Genomic DNA, 15840 nt, shown 5'->3' with positions numbered 1-15840 from the left:
TTCATGTTTCAATTGAATGTTGTGTTGCATTTAGTCAATTTGATCTAAAAGACAAATCTGGAGTTATAAGAATACATTGGACATTTATTTGTCTCAATCAGTCTGTTAAGCTGAGGTGTGTGTGTGTGTGTGTGTGTGTGTGTGTGTGTGTGTGTGTGTGTGTGTGTGTGTGTGTGTGTGTGTGTGTGTGTGTGTGTGTGTGTGTGTGTGTGTGTGTGTGTGTGTGTGTGTGTGTGTGTGTGTGTGTGTGTGTGTGTGTGTGTGTGTGTGTGTGTGTGTGTGTGTGTGTGTGTGTGTGTGTGTGTGTGTGTGTGTGTGTGTGTGTGTGTGTGTGTGTGTGTGTGTGTGTGTGTGTGTGAAAAAAGACCACTGCATAATTATCAGTTTTTCTGCTTTTACAATTTATAGGTTTTTTGTTTTTTTTAAATGACAACTGGTCAAACAAACAAAAGAGAGGCTGTGTTTTTAGACCTAATGCAAAGAAGACAAATAGATTTTCATTTTTAAACCACAGTATTTAATACTTGATGTACAATCACAGCTCTCCTGTGTGGGCTTCCTCTCTTCTCGTGGATGCTGGCTGACTTCCTGGGTGTTTCTCAATCGCGAGTACGCTTGAGTCCAGCGTGGAGGAGGGAACCTGAGGAGAGAACACACACACAGGGGGTGTTTCTCAATCGCGAGTAAAGCTGCTTCCGAGCCACTATTTCAAGCATACTACGTCATCGAGTGCCGCCGAAGTACTGTTCCAATCTCCAGCATACTTGGAAATCTACCGAGCCCGGCGTACTCCGTTTGGAGAAATATCGAGTGTGCACATGAGTAGACTTCGCGGCCTTAAAATCCCCACAATGCTTTGCGCACGGACCAATTTCCCCAAATCTGTGGCGGAAGATGTAAGGCGGACACACTTGCTAGCCTGTTCCACTCTTTGTTTTCCGAATGGCAGGAAGTATTCTTGACTCGCTTCTGAAGCAAGATGCTCGGCAGACATGTGCTACCAAGCAAGCGTACTCGCGATTGAGAAACACCCACAGATTGAACACACGGCTCTCTTCCAGCATGTTCCTCATGCTCCCCTGTATTCACTTCATGTGCTAACATGTCTGCCGAGCATCTTGCTTCAGAAGCGAGGCAAGAATACTTCCTGGCATTCGGAAAACGAAGAGTGGAACACGCTAGCAAGTGTGCAGGTGTGCGTCATATGAGAGGCCCCGCCTTACATCTTCCGCCACAGATTTGGGGAAATTGGTCCGTGCGCAAAGCATTGTGGGGATTTTAAGACCGCGGAGTCTACTCATGTGCAGCCTCGATATTTCTCCAAACGGAGTACGCCGGGCTCGGTAGATTTCCAAGTATGCTGGAGATTGGAACAGTACTTCGGCGGCACTCGATGACGTATGCTTGAAATAGTGGCTCTGAAGCAGCTTTACTCGCGATTGAGAAACACCCAAAGAGTGGAACAGGCTAGCAAGTGTGCAGGTGTGCGTCATATGAGAGGCCCCGCCTTACATCTTCCGCCACAGATTTGGGGAAATTGGTCCGTGCGTAAAGCATTGTGGGGATTTTAAGGACGCGAAGTCTACCCATGTGCAGCCTCGAAATTTCCCCCAAACCAAGGACGCGGCCTCGGTGGAATTCCAAGTATGCTGGACATTGGAACGGTCCTGCTGCGCCACTTGATGACGTAGTATCCTTGAAATATTGGCTTGGAAGCCAATATCCTCGCGATTGAGAAACGGCCTGCGTCTCAGGTCGACTATTTTCATTTCCTCTGTCGTCGGTCCTCTGTATCACCGGAAGTTGATTTGTCTGCGCCATCTTGAGTAGCGTCCCATGGCTCTTATTTCTGCCGGAGGACCGAGGAGCGAGGAGCGATAACCGAGGAACCACCAGACCATCCTCCGGTGAAATCCTCTGAGACTCTCCCCGCCCCCTTACTGTGTATCGCTCACTGATTGGACGATGCAGCGCATGCACTGATCTGATGCTTCTTGACATGAGAGCAGTTTCCCAGCGGAGTGAAGAAAACTCACGGGACTCACTCCTCAGTTTATACTGTGTTTTGTTTCAATTAATGCATCATTCAGTTACAATTATGTGATATATCTATGGGCATAGATATGTCTCATAATTATTTGTGTGTAAATATGTGATTTGTAAATGTAAAACACCATCCACAAATGCATTTAAAAGATTTGCAAAATCACAAATAAATTTGCAAATGTAAAACGGATAAAACAACGGGGACAGAGCTGCTGTCAGACATCAGGCTTGTTTGAGACGAGCTGCGGCTCGCCTCGAAAGTAGACGAGAATAGCCGATCGCAGCCGGGGGAGGTCTCAAAAAGCTCGCCTGAAGTCGGACAGCTCGGAGTCGGCTTCTTCCTCTTCTTCTTCTTCTCTCGGTTTTTTGGCGGATTGCAAACAACTTTAAGGTGCATACCGCCACCTCCGGAGTCTGCTTGACTCGGTTTGCATTTATAAAGAATGCACAAATGTGTTTAATCGTTATTGTCAGATATGTACTAAGTAAATACATTTGTTCCTGCTCAAAATTAGATTAAACTTTATTGTTATTGCACAGATTACAGGTACTGAGACAACGAAATGCAGTTTAGCTTCTAACCAGGAGTGCATAAAGCAGTAAAGTGAAAAGTAATGTACACAATCTACAGAATAAAATATAGAATGAATTGAATGATGAAAAAACAGTGAGGGGTATGAATACCAGGGCCGTTTCTAGCTTTTTGGGGGCCCTATGCAAGATGCTGTTTGGGGGCCCTAGTTTTGACAGTTTTTTAACTACAATGGGGGGGATTCCGAAGCCTTTAATATGATCTGTGGAGATGCATCAATCTGTTACACTTTAATAGGAAAACAGGCTAATTTCACGAAAACCAAGCAATTGAAAATTACAAAAAATGATATTAAAAAGGTAAACAATAAGGCTCCTCTATATCAATAAATGCAAGAGATGCAGCATTTTCTCAACAATGTTTAATTTACATTTTTCATCTTCCTCAGACGTCACTCATTGGCTGTCAGCCAAAAACACAAGCCACAGCTTTGCTATCATTGCAGTTTAGTCGTGTTAATATCCTACATTGGATTTGTAAGCATATAATGCTTCACCGAACACAGGAGGGGGCTTGGCTGTCTACAAATAAAGACGGCTCATTTGAATTCTCCCCAAATATATTGAGGCTGAACCTGAACTTTGAATTCTCTGCTCCCATCATAATCTTGGCGATCTTGTTAAAATTGTGAATGCAGAATTAGAAATACTATGTAACTGGTTTGCAGTTAATAAATTATCCCTTAATGTGGCCAAAACAAATTACATGTTATTCAATACAAAGTCTGAGAGTAGAAATGACTGCATTATACGGATTTGCAATACCGAGATAGAAAAAGTTGGTGCATGTACATTTTTAGGACTGCTTGTTGACGAAAAACTTAATTGGAAGCACCATATAAATGATGTACAGACTAAACTGTCAAAAACAATATGTATTTTGTATCATACTAAGAACATTCTTGAAGAAAAAATACTCTTTATAACAGTCTATTTCTCCCTTACCTTTACTACTGCTCTGAAATATGGGGAAACACGTACTCAACAAATCTACAAAAAATAATAACATCCCAAAAAAAAGTATTACGAATAGTCTGTGGGGTAAATATGAACACACAACTCCCATATTTAAAAAAACTCAATCTATTAAAATGTGTTGACATAGTACAGCTTAAAACAGTACTGATTATGCACAACATTTTCCATAACAAAATGCCTAATAGCATTCAAAAGCAGTTCCAAACCACAGCGTGAACATATGAATGTAAAAAAGGTCACTTGAAAATAAGTGTTCACAATGTTTATATGCAATTATGCATATATTATTATTATTATTATTCATTTGCCAAGTACATATGTATATATTTATATATAGTATTTTCATTTCCAAAAAAAGATAGTTGAAACTGCTATTGACATGTGCAGAAAATGACCCGATATCTAGTTTTCGTATATATGCATTTATTGTTTTCCTGCCCTAACTTTTATTTAATTTTTTCTCCTGTTTTCTTTATTTCTTTGTACTCCTTCATTTCTATACGTTTTTGACGCAATAATGCCGCTGTATTAGGATGATGCACGGGAGGGCTACTTTCCACAAGCTATGCTTCAGCCCTCCCGCTTCTACTAATTTTGTTCATCTTTGTGTGTATGAATTATACTTTTTTTGTTTTTTGGATGAATAAAAAAAAAAAAAAAATTACTTTCAGCTTGGGGGCCCCCTAGTGGATTATCCCTAAATGCCCCCGCATAGTCCGCCTATAGGAAGAAACGGCCCTGATGAATACACTATATACACAGTAGCCTAGCCTAGTATTAACAGTGTGTTGTATGAATATGCTAAGATATATAAAGTATGACAACGGTAAGCAGTGCAAGTATAGTATAAAATATATAGATATTAATTTAATGATGATAAACATTGTGGAACAATGATGAAAAATGTGAATGGAAGTGGCGACGTAAAACTTTTGGTAATAAGTAGTGAATAAAGGTTTTGATTTGCAATATTTATACAACATACCGATATGTGTATGTATTTACATCGATATGTTTTAAAAATAAAATAGAATCTGCTAATATTTATGGGTAATATTAGGAATAGTGTGAACAGCTAGTTTACTTGTTAACATATACATGTTAGGCTGTTGCCTTGGTTAAAGAGCCTGTTGCTGTTGTGTATTGCTTTGAATTATTTAAAACAAATATTATCTTCTTAAACAGGTATGGTAGTCAGGAGCATCACTTCCTAATGTTTATTGATATATTTAGAGGGAGGCATGGCAAGGAATGCTTTAAAATTTAGATTAGATTCATTTCTACCATTTTTTTAATTCATGGTGGTTTCAGTAATCCCATGGTACTTGAGGACATAAGTAATCTAAATGACTAATGTAATCTTTATGACTTTCAGGGTGAGGTCTCATTGCAGGTCTTCAGGCTCCATTGAATCCCCCTGGGGTTCTTGTGCTGAAAGAGGGAGACAAAGACAGGAGAAAGGGTTAGATACATATATATAGCAACCTATAGGATGGGACATTGCTGACCTATTTTAAACTTACCTTGTGTTTTCACTCTCACTTAAGTCCCTCTCCCTTTGCCATCAATCCAAAATCAGCTGAGCTGCAACATAATACAGACTGGTAATAATCAACAGTGCTAGGACTGTTTTAGGTACTAAAGCTTTTATGTGCGCTCAGTGGCGGCCGGTCCATAGGGGCGCTAGGGGCGCCGCCCCACCTCTTCCCATATTAAAAATAAAAATAAAAATATATATATTTTAAAAAAGATATATATTTTTATTTTTATTTTTAATGAACAAGGTAAATATTATATAATTGGTATCAGTAAAATGTATAATCTACAATAAAATCTCGTTTAAAATTGTGTTACGATGTCTAAAGTTACTGATAAGTCACATGTTTCCTGCCTGGCCTTGCCCGTGTACCTTCTCTCGTCTGGGCGCTAATGGCGCATTTCCACCATGCGCGGTTTAAGCGTGCCTTGTCGTGCCGTGCCCGTTTTTGGTTGCGCTTCCACTAGGCCTAGTTACGGCCCGGCCCGGCCCGGGGCCACTTTTTCACCTCTTTTCTGGCCCGACAAAATTGTGGTTCTATCGGGGCCAACAAACAGGGCTGAGTCAGGCTGAGTATGCTAAACTAGATAGATAGATAGATAGATCGTACTTTATTGATCCCAAATTGGGAAATTGTTTTTGTTACAGCAGCATAAAAGGCATTTTACAATAAAACAAAATATACAAGAATAGAAATAAAATAAAATAAAATATAAAATATACATGTCAAAATACAAAATAGAAAATATACATACAGATATTATATATATATTCAAAATATATGGAATTATGGAGTATTAAATATGAAACAGATTATGTGTGAGTAAAATGTACAACGTGGTTTTATTTCTAGAGAAACTATGGAGCAGAGAGTTCTCTTCCAGCCAGAGGTGATTTATTGTACAGTGTTATTGCAGTGGGCAGGAATGTTTTCCAGTATCTGTCCTTGTGACAGGGGAGCTGCAGCAGTCTGTTGGAGAAGGAGCTCCGCTGACTGTCCAGCTGCAGGTGGAGAGGATGGGTGGGGTTATCCATGATGGACAACAGCCTGTTCAGTGTCCTCCTCTCCACCACAGCTTCAAAGGGGTCCAGCTTGATGCCGATGACTGACCCAGCTTTCCTGATCAGTTTATTGATCCTGCTGGTGTCACCGGCTCTGATGCTGCCCCCCCAGCAGACAAAGAAGCAAAGAAGAGTGCACTAGCCACAACAGACTGATAGAAGATCTCCAGCATCTTACTGCATACGTTGAAGGATCTCAGCTTCCTCAGAAAATAGAGTCGGCTCATCCCCTTCTTGTGCACAGCGTCAGTGTTGATCCTCCAGTTCAGCCCATTGTCTAAGTGCACTCCCAGGTACTTGTAGACCTCCACAACTGCCACATCCTCTCCCAGAATGCACAGGGGCAGAGGAGGAGATGTCCTCTTCCTCCTGAAATCAATGACCATCTCTCTGGTCTTGGCCACATTCAAAAGCAGATGATTTCTTCCAGTCCACTCAACAAAATCACCCACCAGCGCTCTGTACTCCTCCTCCCGTCCATCCCTTATACACCCTACCACTGCAGAGTCATCCGAAAACTTCTGCAGGTGTCATGACTCTGAGTTGTATTGAAAGTCAGAGGTGTATAAGGTGAACAGGAAAGGAGACAGCACAGTCCCCTGTGGGGCTCCAATACCACCAACCACCACATCAGACAGCACACTGCCCAGCCGGACGTACTGTGGTCTGTCCGTGAGGTAGTTGGTAATCCAGGAGATGGTGGACGAGTTTACCCTCATAGCCTGCAGCTTGTCACTCAGTAGCCGAGGCTGGATCGTGTTGAATGCACTGGAGAAATCAAAAAAGGTGATTCTCACAGTGCAACCCGATCCATTCAGGTATGAGTGAGCACGCTGCAGCAGGTAAATAATGGCATCGTCCACCCCCAGGTGAGGCTGGTAGGCAAATTGCAGAGGGTCAAGGAATGATCTCACCTGCGGTCTGAGATGGGCCAAGACCAGTCTCTCAAGCACCTTCATCACATGAGATGTGAGTGCTACAGGGCGATAGTCATTGAGCCCAGAAGGAGTCGTCTTTTTAGGGACCGGAACAACGCAGGATGTCTTCCACAGCACCGGGATGGTCTCCAGGTGCAGGCTCAGGTTGAAGAGATACTGGAGAACAGGAGCCAGCTGGCGTGCACAGGTCCTCAGGACCCTGGGGCTGATACCATCAGGGCCAGCAGCCTTGCCTTGGTGGAGTTTTTCCATCTGACTCTGGACCTGTCCTGTGCTCACAGTGAAGCGGGGGGAGAGGATCGCTGGCAAGGGGGCTACAACTACAACAAGATGGACATATTTGACCGTGATTTAATTGTAATACACGTTTCAAAATGATGCTGAAGTAACAACATACTGATACCGGTTAGTAAAAACCATGAATTAATGCTTTGGCAAGTTTGCAGACAGACGGCAGGCGAAAAACCTTTTAAAATGCGTGTTTTCTAAATGGAGATGGGCTAAGCTAACGCAGTATATGCTCCGACCGTCCACACTCACAACAACGGCCTATACAGACATAAATAAAGCAGCGACTGTATTCACCATGACACAGGCAGTCTGTGGTTTGTACTTGTTTAACTTTTGTCGAGTTTCTGAACATATATGAGGAGCTGTGAGCTCCGAGTGCTAACAGCTAACGGCTGTGTTGTTTTTCTGGGGTTCTCAATGAAGATGACGTCACGGCTCCGCCTACACTGCGTTACTATAGTAACTACCCCAGTTCCTAAACTGTAATGGAAGCGCAGCATGAAGTGAGCCGGCCCTGTTAAGGCCCAATGCGGCCAAGCAGTACTGAGCGTGGCCGAGGCCGACCGTGTGGTGGAAATGCGCCATAAGAGAGGAGCCCTCAACCAGTGCAGCAGCAGCCACTAGCAGCTGACTGTTGCTATCTGTAACGTGTAAACTATGCCGCGAAAACATAATTTCAGCCAATCAGCGTCGTCAAATATGATGGTCACAGGGCTCCTACGTGAGCGCCCGGTGCAGTCTGTGAGTTGTTTGGACTCGTATCCAAGGAGACAAAACAGGAAGCTGTCATACACTCTGGAAGCTACCATTAGCAGCTAATGAAAACTCCGTTTTTGACATAAAAATGGAATTATGGATCATCAATCATTTTTCAAAGTGACAGACACATTGGATTAACCTATGGATTAACCTTCAGCTGCGTTTTTCTCGTTTTTGATCAGAATTGTTATTCTGCAAAAGGTGAGCATATCTCCATGTTTTGCTACCTAAAGCTACGTCATGTGATGTCTGTATTTGCTTCCCCTGTCGCGAGTTCTGATCGCTCAGTGATGATACTTATATTTCTAGAATATGTGGAATCTCAGCTTGTAAACTTGTTTGTGCATATCCGATAAGTATATCGATTGATTTATACCTAGAGTGCGTTAGCATTTTTTCGCTCAGGGCTCATTTAGACGCTTCTTGTGAGACTTGTGTTTTGTTTCGGTAAACATGGTTCATATCATCAGTTAGATGCGTTTCCTCTGAGTAGGACACATGAATAGTTTATTACATTTTAAGAAGCCCTGAGACACAGTTTCGTGAGAAAAAAAACGGGGGAAAAAAGCCCCTTAACAGGTTAAATGGGAATTAAATCAGTGTTCCCAAAGCCCCGGTGTTCTGCAGTTTGTGTGGGCCTACTGTACTGTTGCACAGTTTATGCTGTAGAAACTATGTCCAGGACAAGGTGTTTGGAAGTTTTGGAAGATTCATAGCTAACCACACTGAAGTTATGGAGGTATTGATCAGTCTTCTCATATTTTTAAGCCTCAAATTGTCCTTCTTCCCCCCCCCCCCCCCTCCCCCCCTCTAACATCACCAGAAGTCATGATTTAAGGGGTCTTTTCTCAAAAAAAATTACCGGGGGAGCATCCCCCCAGACCCCTCTAGTATTGTTTGATCACCATTTCCACAGCCCCACCTAAAATATTTTCCACCAGCCGCCACTGTGTGCGCTGCTCCTCTAGCTTGGAACACTATGCAAAAAACATTGAAACTGAGCATTTTGATTCCCTTGCATCATTTTAAAGCACGGCTGGATGAAATGTTATTGGATACCTGTCACTGTGAATAGGTTGCTAATGTATACCCCTGTAATTATGTTGTGATGTCCTTTTTGTTTTCTGTTGTTTTTATGTGTAACTAATGTACCGCAGGTCTCCCTTGAAAAAGAGATCGTTGATCTCAATGGGATTTTTTAACCTGGTTAAATAAAGGCTAAAGAAAGAAAGAAACAGAATCACAAATATGGCTCTGCTAAAAACACTCACCCATAAGTTACGTTTTTGTTTACTGTTTGGAAGTCTCAAATATGCACTCTAAATCCATATCAATAGCGATGTATCACAAAAATAGCTCTCTTCCTTATTGTGTAACGTTAACTATATTATACTAGCTTGAACTCCAAAATGGATATCCTCATTTCACCACCTCCACCCACTACAATCACACGCCCCAATGTTATATTTAACTAATATTTAACTCCCTCCACCCCGGATAAAAGCACGTTAAGAAGCCCTTTTTCTCTAATTCCACAACGTTGAAATACAAGGGTATGAAAGCCAATATGTGTGTTTTCATTTCAGTAACACTTTATTTTGAGGGTCACTTGTAGATTATCTACAATCTCTCAACAAACTCAGTAGCATGTCAATATAACATCTGTTAGTTATATTAGGTTAACCATCTACAGATCAGTAGACCATCAGTAACAAGAGCTGTAAGACTCTGGATGGCAATATCTGTTGAGATTATTAATGCATATCAATTGTGCACCAATGCCTTAGCCTTTCCCTATGCAATACTTTAGATTACATCTTGTTCTTATTGTTTCAAAGGCATGGCCAAAGGTTTGCCTTCTGGACTCTGGCCAGAAGCTTGCTCGAGGGAACCCTTCAGCAGTGTTCAGAGTGCCAGAATGGATATCTCCCAGGAGAAGGTGGTCAACAGCAGATTGAAGAATCCACAGTGTGGAAATTGTGCCCAATAAATGTATTCTGCACTGAAATGCCTCTCGGTCAAATTGCATGTTTATCTTTTGCAGCCTGGTGCATAAACACACTAACAGTTGTTTTTCAGTAATCTAGCACCTCTTCAAAGACACATTTGATTTGATTTATTTCGAACGTGTAATACAATAAAAAAATATATATAATAAATGTATGTCTACATACAATATACATTTACAATTATAAATAGATGATATCATTATTACTACAATATATATATATATTTACGTTGTATGTCAAATTTGATAAGACAAATATAAAAGACTATCTTTTTACATCTGACATACAAAATACATTTGTTATTAAAAAACAAAAACATATTAACAACAAATTGTTGTTGTAAAAAATAAATAAAATAAACAATAATAAATATAATAATAATAATAAAAACATATTTTCATGCATGTAAATGTCTACTTTTGCGATTTTCATGCATTTTTAGATGGTTAATAACAAGCATTACAATGTCTACTTTTGCGGTCATCCAATCCGCTAGGTGGCGATGTTGCAAAACAACTAGGGTCCTGGGAGTGCGGTCCTGAGAGTGCAGACGCTGCAGCTTCATACTATTGCAGATTTGGGGAAATTGGTCCGTGCGCAAAGCATTGTGGGGATTTTAAGACCGCGGAGTCTACATATGTGCAGCCTCGAAATTTCTCGCCACGAAGTACGCCGGGCTCGGTAGATTTCCAAGTATGCTGGAGATTGGAACAGTACTTCGGCGGCACTCGATGACGTAGTGTGCTTGAAATAGTGATGTGTCGGTCGCGAACGAGCCGGCTCAAAGAGCCGGCTCTTTTAAATGAACGACGGGAGCCGGCTCGCACGCGCGAACGAGCCGTTTTTTTGTTTTTGTTATTTTTTTGTTAAGTAATACAAGACAGAATGATATGATGATCTCCTCGCTACAGCTGCTCCGTGCATGCATGCAGTGACATGTAATATCCAAGGATTAGAGACTGTTGGATGCTGCTGTTTTGAGCATTGCAATACATTTATTTGTATTATGTTTTTTTATGATTAGAGACGGTTGGATGCTGCTGTACTGAGCATTGCAATATATTTATTTTCACTATGTTATTTATTTATGATTATCCTTGGGCTCAGCAAAGATTTGATGTCAGCTGTTGTCTTTTTTCTATAGTTAATACTGAAATAGAGCCCTGCTGTTTTGTCAGGGCCTTTTCTTTAAATATAATTTTAAAATGTCGATACAGTAGCCCCTTTTTTTAAATGTCTATGCTTTTTATAGGTGTTGCTATCTGCTTTGTGTAGCGTGGTTCTACAAGCAAGTCAGTGCATTCTTTGGGTGGTATCAGAGAGATACAAGGGTCTGTAAATGCAATGAAAACAATTGGCCACAGCAAATAATTGATATTAAACATGTAATTTTTACTTTTGAATACTTCAGTACAAAGGATGTATTGAATAATTTAAGTGATATGTGTACACATATAAATCATTAGTCAAAACAGGGCTACATTTGATTGAATTATAAAAGGTATAATATGTGGTAAACTGAAGAGCCGTTTGGGAGCCGAAAGAGCCGGCTCTTCTTGGTGAGCCGAGCCAAATGATCCGGCTCACCAAGAAGAGCCGGAATTCCCATCACTAGCTTGAAATAGTGGCTCTGCAGCAGATTGAGAAACACCCCCTGTCTCTCCTGTGTGGGCTTCCTCTCTTCTCGTGGATGCTGGCTGACTTCCTGTCTCTCCTGGAGCAGAAGTGGCCTTCCATCTTTATAGGGATCATTGAACTTCTGCTCCAGGAGAGACATGAGGCCCTTCTGTGTCCTCTCAGTTGGTGCAGTAAGGCAAAGGTGACATCATCAACAGGTGGAGGGGAAGACCCCCCCCACCTTGGCGCCCTGGCCTGCCAGTTTGTTGTATTCAGCCACGGCCTCCTGCGTCTGAAGCACTCTGACCTCCACACCTTTCTGCCTCACAAAATCCAGCGTGGAGGAGGGAACCTGAGGAGAGAACACACACACAGATTGAACACACGGCTCTCTTCCAGCATCTTCCTCATGCTCCCCTGTATTCACTCAATTTCACAGGAAATTCATTCATATAATAAAAACTCATCTCCTACCAGTTATATGATAGAAGACAGTTAAGCCCCGACACAGATTCACCTCACTACACTATCCATTACAGGAAGGCACAGGAAGTAGGATTTCTTAAGTGGATATTGAGGATAAATTAAGAAAGAGATCACCCGAGGTGGAAATACTCAGATGTCGTACTTGAGTACAAGTAGAAGTACTCAGATGTTGTAAAAGTAGAAGTAGCGGAGTGTAATACTCTGTTACAAGTAAAAGTCCTGCATTCAAAATGTTACTCAAGTGAAAGTAGAAAAGTATTATCATCAAAATATAGTTAAAGTAGCGACAGTAAAAGTAGTCATTGTGCAGATTGGTCCATTTCAGAATAATATATATGATATGTTTTATAATGATTGATCATGAAAGTGTTCTCAAAGCTGGTAAAGGTGCAGCTAGTTTGAATGACTTTGTATACTGCAGGGTAGCTTGTGGATTTACTCCAGGTGGAACTAAAGTCTGATTTAACACTTGATTATATTTCATATCATTCATCCAAATAAAGTAACTAAAGGTATTAAATTAAATTAATGTATTTGAGTAAAAGAAAATGATTTAACTCATGATTAGCAGTGGGGTGAAAGTACGAAGTAGCAAACAAAATACTCAAGTAAAGTACTAGTATCTCAAAATTGTACTTATGTGCAGTACATGAGTAAATATACTTAGTTACTTTACACCACTGGTGACGAGTGGGACTCCTCAGTCACTGTGAACAGACGGACAGTTGGCTCAGTTTACCTGCAGAGCTTCACTCATGCCTCTGCCGATCACCAGCAGGTCGACCCCTATCTTCAGCACCTCCTCCAGATCGGCAGGCTGCACTCCAGGATTATGCTTGGGGTGGGGGGTGGGGGGGATAATGTGTGAGCACTGTCATGGGTAGATTAAAAGAGACAGAAGGGCCCACCACCTCTCCTCCAGACAGATACAGACTGTGTAGATGTAGGTGTTGTGTAGATATCGAGCACCTGCGGCTATTTGGGGTTGTTGTGTCATATATACAGTCTATAGCCGTGTTCACACCGCAGTACTTTTCCCACTTTAGTTCCGATATAGTTCCGAAATGTCGCGTTCACACCAAAAAGAGCGGGAACTCAAATTAGTTCATCAGAACCTTTTTCCCCCCTTTTCAGTCCCTGCTAGAGAGCAGGTACTTTCGTGGGAGAAAAAGGTTCCTATGTCTGATTGGCTGGGCGAATTGCAAACCACGCCCCGTAAAACTCCCAAAAAGTTTTGTGAAGCCGCCATTTTATTATCCTCGCATTAGCATTATTAGAATTAGCATTAGCCCAGCGCAGAAACGCAGAGAGACTAATTTATGGCAACACAAAATAAAACATGGGAGTGGTGGAGATGAGGAGGTGTCGGCGTTCTGGCGATTTACCCAGGAGGCCTGTTCAGTAGTCCGTCCCTGAGTGGAAACCTCAGCTTGCTGTGGCGGCGTCACATGTAACTATATGTATTTGTGGGCACTGCGGTTGTGGTTCCACTCACGTTGGTCCCGGTCTCTCTCCAGTCCCAGGCCCGGCTGCCTCCAGGCCACACCTTACAGTCCTTATAGCTGCAGGAGCAGCCCTGCACCTTCATGTGGCCCCAGGAAAGGGAGCAGAGAGCCCATGCTGCTGAACACTCCCAACTGTGAGGAAGGTTTTATAGAAATGTATAGCTTACTTATTCTTTATGACTTATATAAGAATCTTTCATAAGTATTCTCTTCAATAAGGGCAATTATTTTTATTTCTCAAGTGAATGCAGCATTATGTTTCTGCATTTAATGTGCAAAATGCAAAGTAAAATGTAAAAGTTCTACAAATCTCCAATGTAAAACGATAAAACAATATGTCGGCAAAAACATCATAATTGTGTTCCATTCCATTGTTCCAATATGAATATATACAGGGAACCAAAAGCGCTATACTAAACTCAGATGTTTGTTTGCGTTGGTCAGAGTGGATTCAAGGTTTGTTTGTAGCCTTTATTTATCCAGGTTAAAAATCCCATTGAGATCAACGATCTCTTTTACAAGGGAGACCTGCCGCACATTGGTTACACATGTAACATACAACAAAAGGACACATACAACATAATGACAGGGGTACAATTTACAAACTTATTCACAAAGACAGGTACCAGGAGTATGACAAATCATTTCATCCAGCTGTGCTTTAAAATGATGCAGGGGAACCAAAATGCTCATTTTCAAAATGTTTTGCAGAGTGTTCCAAGCTAGAGGGGCTGCGCACATAAAAGTTGTAGTGCCTAAAACAGTCCTAGCACTTGGTACATGTAATAAGAACACATCCTGGGATCTTAGGCAATAGCTACTGAAGTAAAAAGATATGATTCTACACTGTATTTTAGTGAACATGTATTGTTTGAACTGTTTTAGGTAATCACAAACGGGTTTTGATAAGTCACTTAGAATAGGAATGTTATTCTTACTTTCAAACTCACTGATCCAGAGATTCTGTGTTCCAACACACCAACATCGCTTCTTATCATCCATAAAAGCCAGATGCTGTTGTTAAGTCATTAAAGACATCGTTAAATAGGTGGAGAAGAGTTTGAATGTCTGAAGGAGGATAGTTTAGGTGAAAAGATCCCCTGGGAAAGGAATGTAGAGTAAGATAAGGTAAAGATAAACATTGACTTTTGACCTGGTGTGGCTTGGGATCTCACTCTCTGTTCGGAACTCTGATTGACCTCGGCCAGAAGCGAATCCAGCCAATCAGGACACTTGGGGGAGGTGAGCAGTTTAAACAGCTCCTCCCCAGGGGCTCTCTAATTCGCTTGGGAGGAAAATGGGAAGGAGGAGTCGACAAATCTCCGCCCCAAAGACAGATATGAATACTGATGTTTTTGAGTGTAAAAATGCTTTTGGGTTTGGTGAGTTGGTTTGATCCCGATATCTGTGTCCGAATCGCATCACAAACCTGAAGTCCAATTTCTTTTTGGTTTGATGAGTTGGTTTGATCCCGACGCATTTATCCGAATCGCATCACAAATCTGAAAGCCCGGAGTACCAGGAGTACTCTGTATAACTTGTATACTTGTTCTATTTCCTACCAGTAAACTCAGAAAATTGTTATAACTTTTGATTCCGGTGTTTTCAATTCCTTTCTGATTTAATAGAGGCCAGCCTCATTCAACGAACGGCGCGGAGAGGGGGGGGGCTATTCAGCCACCAGAAAAGTGTTCTACTCCAACACTACTTGCGACTCTCTGTGATATCAGTGAGCAGATGTAAGGTGGTAGTTTACCCAGCATGGCTTTATAGATGAACATGTACCAATGACTGAGCAGTGAGTGAGTGATGGCAGACCTGCCTTGGCATACAGGGTACAGTGATGAGCAGTGGCGTAACAAGGTTGTGATTGGCCCCGGTGCAAATATTGTTTGCTGTACATTATCAGGGTTCCTGCAGGTTTCACCAACTCAAATTTAAGACTTTTTAAGACCTTTTTAAGACCACTTTGAATAGAATTTAAGACCTATTTCACGGCAAGAAAGTATGAAGGAAAATTG

The 15840-nt window shown here is 41.6% G+C and overlaps 1 protein-coding gene across 1 annotated transcript; it reads right to left on the bottom strand.

Annotated features, from left to right (window-relative positions):
* Window positions 1–12039: 12039 nt before the first annotated feature.
* aamdc (adipogenesis associated, Mth938 domain containing) lies at window positions 12040–14358 on the bottom strand. Its single transcript, XM_034132791.1, has 4 exons — window positions 14348–14358; window positions 13810–13951; window positions 13054–13149; window positions 12040–12180 (listed from the first exon to the last, which is right to left on the bottom strand). The coding sequence occupies exons 1-4, from the start codon at window positions 14356–14358 to the stop codon at window positions 12040–12042; spliced, it is 390 nt and encodes a 129-aa protein (XP_033988682.1).
* Between the last annotated feature and the right edge of the window lie 1482 nt (window positions 14359–15840).

Source organism: Trematomus bernacchii, unplaced genomic scaffold (assembly GCF_902827165.1).
Source record: "Trematomus bernacchii unplaced genomic scaffold, fTreBer1.1, whole genome shotgun sequence".
Lineage (NCBI taxonomy): Eukaryota > Metazoa > Chordata > Actinopteri > Perciformes > Nototheniidae > Trematomus > Trematomus bernacchii.
This window is presented reverse-complemented; position numbering and strand designations above follow the sequence as displayed.